General features: G+C 41.8%; 1 protein-coding gene across 2 annotated transcripts in view; it reads right to left on the reverse strand.

The window, feature by feature from the left end:
* Nucleotides 1-460: 460 nt before the first annotated feature.
* AMD1 (adenosylmethionine decarboxylase 1) overlaps nt 461-19518 on the reverse strand; it is a 46035-nt gene continuing 26977 nt past the window's right edge. For both annotated transcript variants that reach the window (XM_034765865.1, XM_034765866.1), the window contains 8 exons: nt 17942-18028; nt 13222-13348; nt 9759-9861; nt 7318-7360; nt 7076-7220; nt 5769-5861; nt 5514-5669; nt 461-2689 (listed from right to left, as the gene is read on the reverse strand). In XM_034765865.1, coding sequence (XP_034621756.1) covers nt 2549-2689; nt 5514-5669; nt 5769-5861; nt 7076-7220; nt 7318-7360; nt 9759-9861; nt 13222-13348; nt 17942-18028 — 895 coding nt within the window. In that variant the 3' untranslated portion in view covers nt 461-2548. The remainder of the gene's footprint in view (nt 2690-5513; nt 5670-5768; nt 5862-7075; nt 7221-7317; nt 7361-9758; nt 9862-13221; nt 13349-17941; nt 18029-19518) is intronic.

The raw sequence follows: 19518 nt of genomic DNA on the forward strand, positions 1-19518 counted from the left end.
AACTTTAGTCAGTAGTCTGCAAAGTCAGTCTGAAGCTAAGTATGATGAGCAAACTATTGCAACTATCAAATGCTGGGGGTTAACCGATAAAACCTGCAAAATTAAGGGGCTTGAATTCCAAGTTATGTTTCATGGCATGAACTTCCTAATGCTATCAAGCATAGATGGATTGGATAATAGAGTAGACAGCAGAGGAGAAACTGATATTTGGTTAATGTGGTAAGTATTTATTTGGAAAGAATAAGAGCTGCTTAACATCTCATTTGACTTGTTTTGGTATACTGTCCCTTTAGGCTATAAGTATATATTCTGTTCAATGTATACAATGCATATCCCCAAGTTTTTAAGCGCAGAAGTAAATTCAAGCTAATGAATACATTAATCTGATTCATATTTCAACTAAGCCGAACAAAAAAGCACAAAGTGTGATTTGTAACATACTGAATCATCACTACAGACATTTTATTAAGCAAACTTTTATTGAAGCATTAAGTTTTGTGGTACAGATATATTTAAATTATCAAAGTCTAACACCATAGAGAAATTATAAAACCATACTTCCCCCTCTCCTGATCACCAAAGATAGTTCATTAATAATCCATTCAACAGCTTTCATTTTCTATCTAAGGCTTGTTTATATAAATTTGCATTTTTTTCAACTTTACTCAGAAAGATCTTCGGTCTGTTTGTATTATAGGACCTCAAGCCAACGTAATGTCAAATCAGTTGGGACAATGTTCAAGAACAAAAACCACTTAAAATATTGGTCCTCAAAATATAAAGCACCAAAAAAAACACTGGGTGCCATCTACAGAAGAAAATTGTTAACATTGGTAGATAACTTCTTCAATGAAGTTTTCAATCAACAATATGGTTAAAATAAGTCAAAATAATGTTCCAACCACTTGATTTCCAACCAAGCAGATTTCTTAATTTAGAAACACTAAAAAGGTGCTTCATTTATAAATACGGAAGGAACAAAAAACACCATTGCGTCAATCCAGAAAGTCAAAACAATATTGTGAGGACAAGAGGGAAGTCTCAAATTTGTAGTTATTAACTTGGTCTCATCTGCTAAAATCCCACAGTATTTGCAAACATACCTGAAAATATGCCAACTCTTGAAAGCCTGCATCTATTAGTCAATAGATATTAAGTGACTGAATTACATACTTTTACTATGAATAGCATTCTAATTTCACTGTGTCCAGGTGTCCCAGACAGTTCTTATTCTACGCATTCACTTAATGCCATCAAGTCATGGTAAAAGGAACCACCACATTAGTTAGGAGGAAAACAGGTGAAGTCACAACACTGTCGAATACAGCATTAGTCACATGCACAACGCCACAGGACTTTCAGTCACAAGATAAAGGCATTGATTTTGTTTGGAATGACAAAACAAAGACATTTAGACCAGTTTATAGCATATTTTTTCAAAACTGCAAATGAAAGATAATGTGTAACAGTTTATTGAGAATGACCCAAGTTCATTAGCATAGCTAGCCTGGTAAATTCCACCGTCTTTTTTGCTAGGTCCATCTGCCAACAAATTTGAGTGCACCAGCTTTAGTAAGTTAGTCTTAAAAACATGTAGCTTGAGTAGATTACAAAAGGTGAAAAATTATAAGCAACAGTAACAGCTTTTCAAAGTACCAGTTCAACTATGCCAAAGCATCTGTATCCTGACAAATTATTTCCTGGACCTCCTCTGAATGTAGACTACCCTACGAGCCAATATCAACTTGGGCAGTAAATGGGATGAGACCAAACTTGACCTAAGCTAATATTTGAACCCAAGTCTCTAGAAGTGAAAGGCTAGTGCATTATCCCACAGTGCTATAGCATATTGCCCTTTAGTCTTTCTGAACAAAATCCTATGAGTTTAAAGGACTAAAGCTATGAGTAAGAGTAATTTTATTATCTCTCAAATAAAAAACCACACCCCTATCTGTAGTAGTCTTTACTTGTTCTCAATCTTGCCAAATAATTTCTATCAAGTGCAAGAACTTTGATTCAACCATTGAAATTACTTAGAAATCAATTTCATTAGAGAACACAAATTTGTCAAGAAATGGTCTAAAGATTGAAATGACAGCAAAGATGAAAAAAATCTGGCAGCAATTTAACAAAGAACTGTCCAAGATGAGAAGAAGGCTGAAGCCAATGTCTAATGAGGACGAAAGCCTTGTCTGTGGGGAATTTTTGGTGATACCTGGAGAAAAGCTATACTGTGTGAAATCCTAATTGAGTTGTTTTTACAAGTTTTGTAAAGTCTCATACAGTAACATTTCTCTACATGCACTTCAATTTCACAGCAAGAGTGGCATAGAATACCTAAACACAGAAGAGAGCATTCATGCAAGATATCTAACTCCTTGATATAATAATGCATACAATTCAAAATGATTATACTATGATTACATCTAGGGCTTTCCGCAACTACAAGGTGGTAGTGGAAAGCATGGCCCCCTGAATCATTAACTAGAAAGCAGCCACCACCTTCTATAAGGGATCTCTTTTTGCGTTTTTTCTTCATTTTTCTTAATCAACTATGTTGCTGCTGCTGCTTCTTGGCAAAACTGGTAAAAACAAAATTGTAATCATTGAACTGAGCAATCTGGCGATCAACACGTTTAAACCCTTCAATCTTCTGGGCAGAAGAAAACACTGTGCGACATTTAGAACTCTAGAAACAAAAAAAGTTACATTCTTACATTTTCTGAACTTTTTCTTACTTAAATTAACATTCAGCAGATATAAACTTCTAAACTAGTTTGCAGCATGTTCTTGGGATGCAATTATCAATGTGGTACTTTGAATGAAAGTGCTGTAAGAAGCCACTGCAGTCTCTTAAGAAGAAACAATTCTGTTTCCTACCAGGCCCCCTAGGTCTTTCTTACTGCTTCTGTAGCAGATATGCAGGTTAGATGACCTGATCAGCACTTAAAAGCAGTGCTTCTAGAACTACCAGTTGTGACCAAGAATCAAGCTCTTATTTACCATATATACTCGTTCATAAGCTGAATTTTTTTTAGTAAAAAAGGGAAGCACCAGAGAAGGGGGTTGGCTTATGAACAGGTATAGAGAGGGAGAGGAGACAGCCCCCCTCCCTCCCCCCAACAGAGAGAGCAAGGAGAGGCAGCAGAGCCAGTCTCTCTCCGCTTCTGGCCACGCTGCTCTTCCCCCAGCCTTTGAAGCAGCTGCAGCCACACTGCCCAGTCTGGCCCACCGGAGCAGGCTGCGGCCAGGCAAGAGACATCCTCCCCTGGCCCTCCCCAGGTAAGGTGGGAAGGGATGGGATGGAGAGAGAGTGGGGGTCCCGGGCTAGGAGTGGGGTCATGTGGGGAGTGGTCACAGGGGTTACTCCCCTGACTCCCAGCTTCTGCCTCCCCCTCCCCCCCCCAAATTTCCCCACCAGTTGCTGTCCCAGCCCTTCAGGGTAAGCAGCTGGCGCGCCGGGACACTTTGTTTACTTAGATTTACCTCTGTGCCTACAGACGCTCGAGGTAAACCAACCATCTCAGCCACCAGCGGCTTATCCTGATGGCCCGGGAGGCAAAGTTTGCTGACCCCTGAATTATAGGGTCAGCTTATGAACAGGTTATACAAAAAATTTCCATTTTCACTTATCCATCTTGGGGGGGTCGGCTTATAAATGAACTGGTTTATGACAGAGTATATACAGTAGGTCAGGGGTAGGCAACCTTTCAGAAGTGGTGTGCCGAGTCTTCATTTATTCACTTTAATTTAAGGTTTCGCGTGCCGGTAATACGTTAACGTTTTTTAGAAGGTCTCTCTCTATAAGTCTGGGGGGGTTTGGAGGTGCAGGGCAGAGGGCTGGGTGTTGGGGGGACTCGAGGTCAGGGCAGAGGGCTGGGGTGTGTGTGGAGGTGCAGGGCAGAAGGCTGTGTTGGGGGAGGTCAGGGCAGAGGGCTGGGGTGTGTGGGGGTGCAGGGCAGAGGGCTGGGTGTTGGGGCGACTCGAGGTCAGGGCAGAGGGCTGCAGGGCAGAGGGATGGGTGTGTGTTGAGGTGGGGAGGTTCAGGGCAGAGGGGTGGAGGGTGCAGGGCAGAAGGCCGAGTGTGTGTGTGGGGGTCAGGGCAGAGGGTTGGGGTGCTCGGCTCGTGGGGGTGCTCCCAGCCTCCTGCCCTGAGCGGCTCCTGGCAGGGCGCTGAAGGGATATGCCCTGTTCCACCCCCTTCCCCCAGGCTCCGTCCTTACCTCTCTGCCTGCTCTATGGAGCAGCAAGCACACTGCACGCGGCTCTGCTCTGCTCCCCCTTGCAAGGGCCACCGCCAGCAGGGAGAGGAAGGGGGAGGAGGGGCCGGAATGCACCAAGCTGTGGGAATAAGCGGAGCAGGAGGGGAGCTTGGCTGCCACAGGACCAAGCTTCTGCCTCCTGCCCCCGCAAGGGAGAGCGGTGTGTGTGTGTGTGTGGGGGTGACGGGACTCCCCGCTGCTCTCCCCTGCGGGGGCAGGAGGCAGAAGCTTGGTCCTGCAGCAGCCAAGCTCCCCTCCTGCCCCGCTTATTCCCACAGCTTGGTGCATTCCGGCCCCTCCGCCCCTCCTCTTCCTCTCACTGGGCAGGCAGCGTGCCACTCAAAATCAGCTCGCGTGCCGTAGGTTGCCGACCCCTGCGGTAGGTATATCCACAACGCCTATTCAAAAGTGACCGGAGAAAATTCTAAAGCTTGACTATTCCTGTATTTTAGCAATTTCTTGAGAATAAAGATATTTTAAGAGCCCTGGCTTGAAGTTCAGATTAACTGACTTCTAAGTTGTGTTTGATATACAGTAACTTCTCACTTAAAGTTGTCCCGCTTAACATTGTTTCGTTGCTGATCAATTAGGGAACATACTCATTTAAAGTTGTGAAATGCTCCACTCTTACATTGTTTGGCTGCCTGCTTTCTCTACAACTGGCAGCCTCCCTAAGACCCGCCCCCATGCCTCCCACCCACCAGCAGACCCCAAGGATCAGCACCTTCCACCTCCTGCCCGCAGCAATCAGCTGGCTTGCGGCATTTAGAAGGGAGGGGAGGGAGGAACCCGGTCGCAGCATGTGAAGTAAAGGGGGAGAAGGTGGAGAGGGGGAGAAGAGGCGGGTCAAGGGTGGGGGCTTGGAGGAATGGGTGGGCTGAGGGTTGAGCCCCCCACCCCTTGTGCTTGCAGTATAGTGGAAGCTGCCCTGAAACCTAACCCCCCCATTTACATTAATTCTTATGGGGCAATTGGATTCGCTTAACATAGTTTCACTTAAAGTTGCATTTTTCAGGAACATAACTACAACGTTAAGTGAGGAGTTACTGTATGCCAAAATTATGAAGACTGTTTGGACCCCGAAGATTGCTTCTTCTCCTTAGCCCAAGCAGTTACTGTTCAAATTAACATAAATGGAAATTATAGGAAATGGAGAAGGGAAATAAATTTTAAAGCAAGGATATTTTATTTAGTTGGCATTTATGTCTAAAATTACCTTATTTGGTTGTCAGTTAATGAAAGGAGACTTACCTGATTAACAAAAAGGGTGGTAACAAATTTTCCTGGCTTGAAAACATCTACAACCTTTCTAATCAGCTCATCATAGGATGTCTGACCAATGTTTGTTTCAAAACTAACATAAGAAAACTCTGGTTCTGGAGTGATGTGAATAGTCCAATAAGTTCCCTGAAGAAAGCAGAAAAGGTTAGTCAGAATCATTCATAGAAACCTAACAATGATTTAAGTATCAATACTCAATGATAGCAGAAAAAGTATGAAACTTACATCCGATTTCATCCCATTCATTGAATACCCACAAGGATTGAACATTGTAGCATCAATGACAGAACCTGGTATCAGGTCACGAATTCCACTCACCTGAAACACAGAAGTAAAGTTACAGACTTTGCACTTTATACCAATGAACTTCCATACTTTGGTAGCCAGACTTGTATAATACAAAGTCAGTGAACTCCAATTTAAGAGACCAGGCTCAGAAGAGATGTCAGAATTCTTGCTTGGACAGGGAAAGAAGAAATTTAACATCAACTAGAGGCCCATTATACAAAGACTTGCTTTGTATCCAGCCCTACCCCTGTAGGAACACCTGCCACAGAAATCAAGGTGGCCTGGCCTCTTTCCCTCAAATCTTTAATGTATTTTCACACTAATTCTTAGTGCCAGTTGCATGTTTCACTGAAAAGCAATTTAGGGATGAGAGTGTAATTGACAATTTCCGCTATGATTCCAACAGATAAAAATGGAGTTTAATAGTCCCAGCAGTCCCAAAGTGAGTAATGAGGACTGTTTGGATTTGCTTTGAAGTCTGAACCACATTCTCCCTTATTCATATTCTAAAAGTAGGGTTCTATTTCACTGAAAGTACAGGTCTCCCAGACAGTACTTGCACTGTACAGTCATTCACTTAAAAGCCATCTGTTTGAAGTCCTATGCATATTTCAGTGAGAAGCAGTGACTGACTCTTTTTACCGGAGTAAAAAATGTTGGGAGGGAGGTAAGGATCACAAAAGATGGAATTCATACCTAAATTTTGTTATCAGAAGGGGGAACTTCACCAACTTTCACCATAAAAGAGGATTTTTTAAACTTTCACAATTTTAGGGGAGAAGTTTTGTCTGAGTTTTAGACTGATAGCTATATGGTTCAACTAAAATTAAGCTACTGACTTGTCCATTCTTTTATTTCTGCCAGTCTCCATCTCTTCAGTTTTATGTTGTGTTTCAGTCTCACTCAGTAGGTTCATGTCCTTTTTCTCCTAAGAAATCCATACTCTCACTCTTTTCCAGACCACCAGTAAGAGCGTGCCATCAGCAACTTCCAACAGATGGTACAATGCTCTTCCAGTGACCTGAAATAGGGACACTAGAGCGGAAAGGTTCTCTTCTGCAAAAATTAGTTGTCTCCAACATGTTTTGGTTCTGGGAGAGAGTCTGAACTATTTGTCTGCCATGGCATTTTCCCTACTAATCTTTCCCTGCCACAGGATGCGGATTATGAATCAGCAAGTGCTAGGTGAAGCTACAGTTGCTCAATTCTGACCATCCCATTTAAAATTTAAACTCCAGACTTACACGAGTGACATCATTTGCAGTAACACCGTCTTTCATGTAGAACTGGTCCATAACTACTGGATCAAGCTCGCTCATCAGAATTTCCAGTGTCTGATCTGGCTGATTGGTTACCCGACTTTCTGGGAAATCCAGAGTGTACAAATACCTGTTTAATATACAATCACTTCTGTATTATACTAGCAGCACTTCAAACTGACCTGTACTTTAGAAAACAGATTTCAAAATCTTAAAAATATACCTACCAGCAATCAGAATTCATACGCCCCATGCAATAAGCTGCTCCATCTATTTGGGACAGAAGGAAAGTCCATTTATAATGCACCCCAGCTGATTCCCTTCTCAGTGAAGGGACTAACCTAATTTCTATTCTTAACAAGGACAATGCAATGGTCATTTATGGGACATTTAAAATGGTCTATTGCCCATCTATTTGGCACACTACACCTGTTCTTGTAATCTTGTATATAAGGACACTCAAAATATAGTATCAGAGGCAGTTGTGATACTGTTCATTTTTCTTTTTTCTAACATTGTCACACAAGCCCATCATTTATCTTAGGTTTACCTTTATGAAACATCTTTAATGTTTTATTTATAAGGGTAATGGGAATTAAAAACAGACCTGTGACCCATTATGATACACAGTTACAGGCTAGGTCTTTAAATAGCAGGCTCACAAGCTAGCTGTTCACTATAACAAAACATACCTGAAGTACACTAGCTCAGCAACTCAATACGTTAATATAAGGGTGTATAGTCTGTCATTCAGGATCAATGTTAACTTCTAGTCTCCTTTTACTTTTTAACTGAGAATTTTTAAATTTAAAGTACTTTCAAAGCATTTTGAATTTTGTAAACTGCCTAGCTTAGTATATCAGTGTGGTTCTACTTTGAACAGTGCAAAACTGTCACTTTTACTCTGATTTGCTCCCTGTGCGCATTCAGAATCTCATCTAACATTATTAAGATTACACTGCTTTTTGTTTCTGAAATCTACAGAGCCACCACCACTAAATGTCAGCTAGATTCTATTCAATCTTTTAGTTCAAAAGGATGGTTTACTACTTCCCACTCAATTATCATTCTGCATACCTCACCTCACTCACGACAGTGGGGTATTACAAGTTACTAACTAGACAATGTGGGCTACAGAAGCTTGACAGTGGTAACAAAAAAACAACCTAGCTCAATTTTCAGATCCCAGGCTGAGTTTATGATGCCAGCATGTTCCATATCAAACACGTCATTAACAGACAGCATGGAACCTCACAATGAAAGATTTAGAGCCACTTCAGTGTAAGACTAAACCTGAATGCTTTTTAAAAAGTTACTAGGAACTTGGAACTATACAGTAGTAGCCACCTTGCTTTAGTTATTAGGCAGGGTATCCTCAGTGGCCACCTGTTTGAGGAGCTCTATGATTTTAACACTGCTGACTTAAGCATATCAAAACCCTACAAATTACAAACATAGGACTGGAAGGGACCTCAAAAGGTCATCTAGTCCAGTCCCCAGCCCTGAGGCAGAACTATGCATTATCTAGACCATTAATGACAGGTGACTGTCTAACCTGTTCTTAAAAACCTCTGACAGATTCCACCACCTCTGTTACCTTGTTCCAGTTAGGAAGTTTTCCCAATGTCTAGCCTAAATCTACCTTGCTGCAATTTAAGTCCCTTACTTCTTATCCTGTCCACAGTGAAGCAGCTATATTCCCGGCCAGTAGAGCAGCACTGTGGGTAGGCTTGCCAAGGTCTTTAATCCTGAGGTACTACCAGTTCAAAGCCTACCAGGCTCCTTTTAAAAATTCATTTTTCTTATGATATGCAATCTCTAATATACCCTGGTCAGAAAATTAGCAGGTACAGTCTTTGGTTCAGAGGTGGAGGAGTCTGAGATAGCCTGTACTGACTGTGAAAAGCTACAATAGCGGTGGCAAACTACGGCCCGCCAGCCATTTTAATCCAGCCCCCGAGTTTCTGCTGCGGAGCAGGGTTGGGGGCCTTGCCCTGCTCTGGCGCGCCAGCTGGGGAGCAGGGTCAGGGCCGCTCCACGCAGCCCCCAAAAGCAGCAGTATGTCCCCCCTCCACCTCCTCATGTAGGGGCAGCCAGGGGGTTCTGGTTTGCATGCTACCTGCACCCCAACCACTGCCCCTGCAGCTCTCATTGGCCAGGAACCGCAACCAATGGGAGCTGCAAGGGTGGCACCTGCAGATGGAGCAGTGTGCAGAGCCGCCTGGCTATGCCTCCATGTAGGAGCGTGGGGGGGACGACACACAACATACCTCTGCTTCTGGGAGTAGCTTGAGGTAAGCATCACCTGGAGCCTGCACCCCCTGAGCCTCCCCACGTGCCTGAACCCCAGCCCTGATCCCCCTCCTGCCCTCTAAACGTCTCGATCCCAGCCCAGAGCACCCTCCTGCACCCCAAATCCCTCATCTCCAGCCCCAATTTTATGAGCATTCATGGCCCGCCATACAATTCCTATTCCCAGATGATGCCCTTGGGCCAGAACGTTTGTCCACCCCGAGCTACAATGTTTTCACAACTCTTACAGCCACTTAGCATGTGCAGAATGTCATGACTACAACAGGAAGAATCAGTAATAATTTATTAGACTTAACTAAATACATAACATATGCTTTTAATACATAAATAGACAATGACAATTCCATTAACTCACTTGGGAAAATTTCATTAAGGAACTCTACTTCTTCCTGGAAATTCCTATGTGGGTACTCCTGGTGGGAAGGCTTCATGAAATTCTTACGCGAGTAAAAGAAGCTCTGAAAAATAAAGTCAACTTGGATATTTAGCATGCCTGGGTACTATTCTAGAGATTTTTACATTCTAGTTGGACAGCAACTAAGAGGTATAATTATATTCAAACGCTCACCATTACTAAACAAATCAGTAAAAAGAGGTTATTCATCCTATGGAGTAACTGTAGTTACTGGAGATGTCCCCCCCCATGCGTGCTCCACTTTAGGGTGCGCCTATGCCTCTCAAGCCCTTGATCAGAGATTTTTCTGCTCGCAGTGCACATGCCCTATGCCTTCTCATGTCAGAGGCTATACAGAGGTGTGCTGGCAAACTTCCCCCAGTTCTTTCTCCACTTGAATGTCTCCGCAGGGAACAAGCAAAGGGAAAAGAAGGGCAGGTTGTGGAGCATCCATAGACGCACACATCTTGAAGAACTGCAGTTACTGCACAAGATGAGTGACTACTACTTTGACCAAAAGCCGCATTGCATCTGACAGCATGGACTAAACCAGGGGTAGGCAACCTATGGCACGCACGCTGAAGGCGGCACGTGAGCTGAATTTTAGTGGCGCTCACACTGCGCAGGTCCTGGCCACCATTCCGGGGGGCTCTGCATTTTAATTTAATTTTAAATGAAGCTTCTTAAACATTTTGAAACCTTATTTACTTTACATACAATAGTTTAGTTATATATTTTAGACTTGTAGAAAAAGAGCTTCTTAAAAGGTTAAGATGTATTACTGGCACGCGAAACCTTAAATTAGAGTAAATAAAAATGAAGACTCTGCACACCACTTCTGAAAGGTTGCCGACCCCTGGACTAAACTGAAGCACAATACTTCAAAAATGTATATACTGAAGCCCATGTAGCGGCCCTACATATCTCAGACACTTGTACATTCTTAAGCAATGCTGTGGTTGTTGCTTGTGACCTGGTAGAATGTGCTATCACCCCTTCAGAAGGATGAATGTCTGCAGTCTAAGAACAAGTGACAATACATCTAGATATCCATCGATAGTCTGAGCAGAAATCATGGATACCTTGGATCTATCTGCAAAAGACATGAACACCTGAGTGACCTTCAAAATTGCTTGGTCCTATCTAAGTGAAAGGCCAGAGAGCCCTTCTAACATCCAGGGTATGAAAACAGGACTCCTGCAAAGAGTTATGTGCTTGAGGAATAACACTGGTATATGAATAAATTGGTTATTTAATAAGGTGGAACTCAGAAATTTAGGTAAGAATTTAGGATGTGGGCATAAAGAAACTGTATCCTTGAAGAATACTGTAAAGGGGGAAATCTCCCCAACCCTGCAGGCTGACAAGATGGCTACTAAAGAGTCTTCACAGACATGCAAGAGATCAGGTTGCCACAAGTTTGAATGGATGTTGCCTAAGGTAATTCAGTACCAGACTGAGGTCTCAGGTCGAGGTGGGGTCTCCAGTCTGGGGGGGTAGAGATTAAACTTAGATACAGGATGAGCAAATATAGAAAGCCCCTCAACAGCCAGATGAAAAGCTGATATTATGGCTAAATGGACCTTAGTTGAGCTGAGCTAAAACATGGTGAGTCCTGCAGTACAGGGGACAGTAGCAGTCTGGAGACTGAGATTTCAGTATCAACAGACTCAGTACCCACGAGGAGCAGGGATTCCAGCTCATCCGTTATGGACAAGTCCCTCGCATATCTGAACTCCTGCAGGTCTGAGTAGGGAAAGGCGTACTGACACATTAGTGGAAGACATAGTAGCCAAAGCTGATGGTACTGCCAATGGTGGGCATACTGATGTAGGTGCTGATGGAGTCTCGTTCCACTGCTTGCTTGGTACCGAGGGTGCAGAATGGGTAGATACCAACTGAAGGATGAGTTTGACGGTATTGGACCAGGATGCTTATGCTTGCCATCCTTGTCCCCAGTACAGAATACTGAAGCCCTGTAAGAGCCATGTCTCCCACTAGAACTCCAGGGCTTTCCAGCTCCTCTAGTACTGGAGGAGGAATCCTTCAATGGTACCAAATTGAGAGCTCAAGGATCTGGAGACCACAGATCTCACAGGGGACCTGAGCCTTTTGGAACAGGGTCCTTCAGATAAGCGTTTGTACTCCTCTCCTCTTTGCGAGCCCTCTCAGAATCCTCCAATGACTTTCACTTCTTAGGAGAAGCCTGCTTCGGAGCTGTCTGAAGACAGATGCATGGAGGGGAGGGATCTCCTGATCTGACTCAAGACACTGGTCAAAGTAACTGGTCTATCATTAATAGTCTGAGCTTAATCTCCCTGTTCTTCTTGATCCTCAACTTGAGGGCTAGACACATTGCACTCCAAGGACATGTGTCCCTCAAGCAAGACACTTGGAATGGCTGTCACTCAAAGGTATAGCCTCTTGGCAAGAGGGGCAGCATTTATATCTGGGAGCCAGGCATGCCTTGCCAGGAAAGCAAACCCACCCCCCTCCCAACCCCCCAAGAAGAAAAAAAGTCCTCTATTTCTCTAACATTTATTAATTAACTATAACTGCTAACTAACGAATCTTAACAAAACTATAAGACTACAAAATTGCTGAGGCACACTAGGGCTCCATTTCAGGTCAAGGTGATAAAGGAACCGAGGGCAGTGTGCTTAGTGTACCCCTATGCAGCCTCATTGTCCAGCACAAGGAGGCATAAGGCACATGTACATGTCAAACAGACACTGCTAGTAGAAAAATCTTCAATGAAGACCTCAAGAGGCATATGTGCACCTGCAGTGAAGCACCCATAAAGGACACTAGAAGAAGGAGTTAATTTATCAGGTCTCCTATACCAAAGGAGGCAAAAAAAGAGCATTCACTCAATAGATACAGATCTTTGAATAGCTACTTTGTGTTTAACCTTTTAAATTTAAAAAAATTAAATTTAGACTGATGGGCCTCAAGTTTTCACTTCTGCTTTCTTTTATTGTTTGCAAATTCCATGTGATTCCCCATCACACACCCCACACTTAAAAGGGGGGAGAATCATGTAGAATCTAGAGTTTTCTTCAGAGCTAAATCCACATAAGCAACATCTTCGCTCTCACTGACAACTTTACAATAAGATCCAGTGAATATACAAGGGAAAATGTTTCTTAAAGACTAAAGAAGCAATCTTATTTCAAACTCAGTTACATTTGAGAAGTATTAAGATAATTTGACCGTGTCCTTTTTTAAAAAAGGAACACAGTTAAAAAGTACATACAGGATTTATGAATGCCATCTTTGTACAGAAATGTATGAAAGTTATAGGAGAGAAGATTACATCATTAAAGGAAGCAGAGTTCATGGAAGTTGTGAAAGACTACATGTGAAAAATGAATTCAAAGGTCTTTGCACCAAATCTTTGTTAGTTGTATTTCTGGCAGCTTACCTGAATTGAGTCAAACCCACTGTACTCCCTAGCAAGCTCCAACAGGGGAACCAGTGCTTGCAGTAAGAGGGTGGTACCACATGTCTTCAAAATGAAACGTCTCTTGGAGACAAACATGCTACTCTCACTGAAAAAAGAAAATGTCTTACATTAAAATGAATTGGTGGTTTAGATCTTTGTGCAGCACCCTCAACAAGGGTTACAGTATATGCACATTAAACTTATGTACAAAACAAACTTGTGGCAGGATTTGGAGAGCAATGATTAGACCAGGGGTAGGCAATAATTTTCACAACGGGCCACTCCACGAATTTGGTAAGTTGTCACAGGGCACACATTTCTACTATGCAGGAGGTGCATGGTGCAGGAGGGGGCTCCAGGCTGGGGCAGCAAATTGGGGTGCAGCGCCTGGGAGGGAGTTTGGATGCAGGAGGGGGTTTTGACCCGGGGAAGGGGTGCGGGTATGAGGTAAAGGCTCCGGCCGCAAGATGCTTACCACAGGCAGCTCCCAGCCAGTGGCGCAGCAGGTCTCAGGCAGATTGCCTATCTGCTGTCCTGGAAGTGGCTATGGCCGGCACATCTCTGTGTGCCCCTTGGGGGGAGAGGGTCAGTGGGTCTCCATGCACTGCCCGCCCCCGCAATTCCTATTGGCTGGTTTCTGGCCAATGGGATCTGTGAGGACAGTGCTGGGGTGGGAGCAGTGCATGGAGCCACCTCCTCTCCTCTCCCCCGCCCCCCACTAGGCACCAGAGATGTGCCAGCAGCAGCCAAACGTGGGACTACAGCAGGCAGGCAGCCTGCCTCAGCACCCCTCTGCGCTGAGAGACTTTTAGTGGCTGGGACTCAGATCACAAAGGGGCAGAGGAGGCCGGACAGAAATGTTAGATGGGCCGGATCCGGTCCATGGGCTGTATTTTGCCCACCCCTGGGATTATACTAATTCCAACACACTAGAGCCAAGCTTATCAATGCTAAGGTAGGTAACTACAGCGTACAAAGACATCTGCTGCAATAGGCCTTTGCACCCATATATGACAAATCAGAGCAAGATTTCCAGACATGGCTAGTTATTTTTGGGTGCTCAGAATTTCTAGGAAGGGCCTGATTTATCAGAAAAGTCAGAAACACAATCTGAAAATCAGATTTATTCAAGGTGTCAACTTAACATCCAAAAGTCATTAGTCATTTTTCGAAGTCTTGGCCTGAGATGTCAACAATAAAAAAAAGAAGATTCTTTAGTACGAGTGTGTGGAATTAGCCTCCACAACTGTGAATAGTTAATATGCCTGTTCTGAATAAGCATGTATCAGATAAAAGCAGCAGCTGGATAATTTACTGTTTCCTTGCTGCAACTGCATTTGAAAAAGCATTTTAACAGAAACAGGCAAGCATTCATGTACAATTCAGTATTATGAGCATTCCAAGACATATAATATATATTCACAAATCTTGATTAGTAAATACAGCTATCAGAAAACAATGTCAGCATTCATGTAAGGAAGGTACCAGTAAATCTCAGAAAGACTGTTGAATTTGAATAATCACATCCATAATGCCCATGTTTTCAGCATTTGTTTCAGATTATAACAGTTTGACCACTGTATCTAATATATCAAATTAATTCATCTTTGGCTAAAAGAAAGTAAACTTTCCTTGCCTGAAAATGCTATGTTTCTTTAGGAAAGATTTTTGGTTGGTTTAATTACTATTCACTACGACAATGGGTGAAATGTCTTGCTACCCTAGAAGCCAAGACTACAGTACAAGCAGTATACAAGTTTTTCCAGAAATTCCAAGTATGGAATTTGGACTACAGCTTTAATTAGTTACTGAAATGCTTTCCTGAAACACAAGCAATTCCATTTTAAGACTAATTAGCTTTATATTAAGGCACTGAAGAAATGAAGTGGGCCAGAACAAAATCTCATTGCTTTTTATAAAGTCTTAGATTCCAAAGCCAGAAAGGATCATTGTGATTGATCTAATCTGCATAGGCCATAGAACTTCCCCAAAATAATTCCTGTTTAAACTGGAGCATGTATCCAGTCTTTACATCCAATCTATTTAAAAATTGCGAGTGGTGGTAAATCCACTGATAAGTTGTTGCAACCGTTAATTACCCTGTTAAAAATTTACACCTTGTTTCCAGTCTGAATTTTGTCCACCTTCTTCCAACTACCGGATCGTCTTATACCTCTCTCCCCTATACTGAAGATCCCATTTTCAAATATTTGTTTCCCTCTCTAAGGCATCTGCAACTGTTGGAAGACAGAATACTGAACTAGACAGACCATTGGTCTGACCCAGTATGGCCATTCTTATGTTTATGTTCCTATATATGACTACCCTGTCCTCATTATTTACCACTCTAACAGGCATTGCTAGGATTTCTTGTTTCCAATATACTTAAACTCCTCACTGTCCCTGGCCCTGCTAACCATGGATTTTCCCCTGAAGACTTTAGCTTTATCAATATTCTACACTTCTATCAATTGTGGCTTATTTCCCAAACTAGATAGGAGGACGTTTGTATCTAGAACAGTGCAGATATTTCTGTGAAGAATGCAGAGATTGCACAGCCACCAAGGAGAACAGACTGTATACGGTCTTCAAGGCATGGTTTGAGCAAACCTTTTATTTTCATTTACACTACAGTGTCCTTTAACCTGCTCTAGAAGCTCAAATTATACTCCTCTGGCAGCTTAAAGGGGCATAAGTGGCTCTTGTATACGTGACAATTTGGGTCCCATACATTTCAGCTGAAAAAGCAAATTAGTGAAAAATTAGATCAAGAAAGTCAGAGCAGCCTGGACAGAACTAACTTACCACATCTGCCAGTGAAGATATAGTAGCCAGAAGGCTATAGATTAGTGTCTGTCCGTAGTGGCATTCCAGAATTAGGAATATATACACCTAAAGGTCATCAATATATCTTTAAACTGAACCATGGTTTAAAGAAACTGAATATGAAAACTAAATTGAGAACAGGACATTTGTCAGCCACAATGAAAGTTAGTTCAAATGGCATATACTAAATGAGATGCTGCAGCCTTTAATCATGGATAAATTTATGGAAATTTCAGTTACTAACCTGGTCTGATCCTTTGATTTAAGATCACACTATCTGACAAATTAACCTTAGTAAGAAACTTGCAGAATCTGTTAGCCATGCTGAACAAATTAGTTTGCCAGTTCCAGAATTTGTTCAGAAATATTTGGAGGCAGTCTTCTCCATTTCATAATCAATTAGTAAGAATTCAGATTGCCTCTCAATTTATTGCATGAGATACATGTGTTATGTAAGATAGCCAACGTGTGTTTAAAGCTACATGTTCATTACAAATCAGTGACTACTGACAGATCTGAACATCAGTGCGCCAGATACTCAAGTACACTATTAGCTGAACTGGGAGATGGAGTGTTTGATACACATTGGCTATGTATGTTTACTACTCCCTTCTTCTGGTGCAATGTCAGACCTGTTCAAATATTTGTTTCCTGTGGGTGGCTCCCTTATGGAGAGTACTATTAATATAGATTCATTTTTCCTTAAAGAGACAAAAATAGGGGTTATGCTGTGTGCACAGTTTAGCTAGTTGTGTATTTTTTGCAGCCATGGATTCGTAACAGATTAAACAGCAATGAAGTACAAGACTGCAGTTGCTGGAGGTTTTCAAATACAATTTCTTCAGGAGTTTGACAAGCTTTCTATTTTTTGATTAACAAATTTATGAAAACAAACTTTTGTATTGTGAAGGACTGCCTCCATGGTAAAGTTTGTAACCTTGTAGTGAAATGAGAGTAAAAAAAAATCAATTTTTATTTTCCACACATTTCCATTTGACTGAAAAATTTAAACGTTAAAATCTAGAGTCACACACAAAACAAGCAGGCAAGTGTGTTTTTGCCTCTCACTTTTTGGAATGTGGGGAAGCAACTGAAAAGAGAAAGTGCAGAAGATTCTTTTTCTTAGTACACTGCTACCTCGATATAACGCGACCTGACATAACACGAATTCGGATATAACTAAGTAAAGCAGTGCTTGGGGGGGCTGCACACTCCGGTGGATCAAAGCAAGTTCAATATAATGCAGTTTCACCTATAACGCGGTAAGATTTTTTGGCTCCTGAAGACAGCGTTATATCGAAGTAGAGGTGTATAAGTCATTCAAGATTCATGCAGCACAGCTGCGGAAACCAAGGGGGAGGAATTCCAGGAGATTTCAGGGAATCTGAAGATTTGTTTACGGATGTCCTTAGTTCAGCAGCTATATTTGCTTTCCAGAGCAATTAGTCTGATTTCTATATGTCATGTAGATGCAACAAAGCTAGCTTTGAAATTAAGTTTTCAGTTAGTCCTCCCACATTAAGGGCTCATGAAACGTACAAGGATTATGTTCAGCAGTGTGTGGGAAGTTTCTATTGATCCCAAGGCAATGTCTACTGATCAAGTAAATTCAGTCACAGAACTAGACACAGATATAAAGCTAGTTCCTAATCCTTCGAGATGCAGAACAAGACAAGCAGTAGTGCAAAACCTTTATAAAATGATTCATGATAATTGAGCACAATAGTGAAACATGTTTACAACTGAGACACCGCAAGATGTAGACATCAGATAAAAATCTGGAGACTAGAACTAGGAATGACTACTTCTTGGAAGAATATAATTATGTATATGCTTGTGTAAAACAAAGTACTTTGTTGGAATATTGGCTTACCTGAGTACATAAGCTTCCTGCTTGTCAGTTTTTGTCACACTTATGATCAAACAATGCACATTCTCCAAAAGTTTGTCCCACTCAAACCTATAAAAGAAATCAGTAAGTCAAAGCTAATTCAAATACCAAGAGATTTTTGCCACCAAATTCAATTTAATTCTATAGTTAAGGTATGGTGTCATTTTTAAGATTAAGACTTTATATTAGAAACTATAAGCCACAAGAAATATCACATCTAACACCTTCAAATTTAGTTTTGTTAAATGGTAGTTTACTGCCCCAGTTTGAGTTTACACATCAGCTAGCTGGTTTCCACCACTTTTATTTTTAAGTAACCATGGCTTAATTGACACTGCATATGGATTTAAAGCAATCAACTGCTCTTTCCTCTGGGAAAAGTATACAGCTACACTCGGTTAATTGCTTCCATACTTTGCTAGAGAAGATTCATAAACCAATTCCCTTACATTTTTGCAGCAGGTACTCTTCAGCTCAGCTAACCACTCATTCCTACACCATCCAATGGCACTAGTTCCTTGTAATTTGTAGACAACACCCTCTGGCATTAACTGGTACTCAGGAATCCTTTTCCCACCTGCTAATTGACCATGGCAAGTCACAAACTGACAGCTTACCCATCTAACAAGACAGTTTAGCTACCCAATTGTGGTTTCAAATGTTAACACTTTAGACATTCTTGGAGATGAAAGATGCTGAGTATTAATTTGCTTGTGCACTGTAAATAGTATTGACAATCCTTCCATTCCCATTTTACTAGGAAATAGGAAATTAGACATTAAGTAGTAAACCCAAAATGAGCCTGTAAAAATACCCACAATGTTTTTCTGTTATAAGTAAGCTATTATAGAAACTTCCACCTATAGTCACAGCAACTACTTAGCAAACTTGACTAGTTTGGTTAGAGATGGACAACCTGCATTTGAGCTACCAGAAGTTTCGGTTAGAGTGTATGTCAGCCAATATTCTTCATACAAAGTTCCAGCTCCCTTGAGTGTGAACAAGTGCTATAAACTTCTGAAGAACCATGGTCTAGACTAGAGATCAAAAACCACTAGGTGGCTACTAAGAAAAACCAGCCATGTAACCTTGGGCAAGTCACTTAATCTGTGCCTCAGTTCCCCATTTTACAGAAGGGGTATATTTCCTTTGTCTCAACTGTATGCTCTTTGGGGAAAGGACAGCTTATATATCTGGACAGAGCCTAGAACAATAGAACTGATAATTTCAAATAAAATTAACATCTAGTTTTAGAGACATGATCTGTGATAACTGGCATACAGGAGTAGTATAGGATGTTATCTGAACCTGTGTGTGAACAAGCCATTTGCTTTTGCATTTTTTTTTTTAAATAAAAGCTGATTCCCCCCCCCTTGTCTTAACATAAGGAATCTTGAGTTTTTTAGTGCCACTTTAAGCAGCTTCATACATGAATATTAGTAAGTTTTATTTAGGTTAGCCTTCTATGGGGCAGGATTAAAAAAGTGTAGTCCACATAGGATAAACTACCGGATTATAATACCCTGGTAATCACAGGATGATGCACTAGGACAGGTTGT

Source organism: Trachemys scripta, chromosome 3, assembly GCF_013100865.1.
Source record: "Trachemys scripta elegans isolate TJP31775 chromosome 3, CAS_Tse_1.0, whole genome shotgun sequence".
Taxonomy (NCBI): domain Eukaryota; kingdom Metazoa; phylum Chordata; order Testudines; family Emydidae; genus Trachemys; species Trachemys scripta.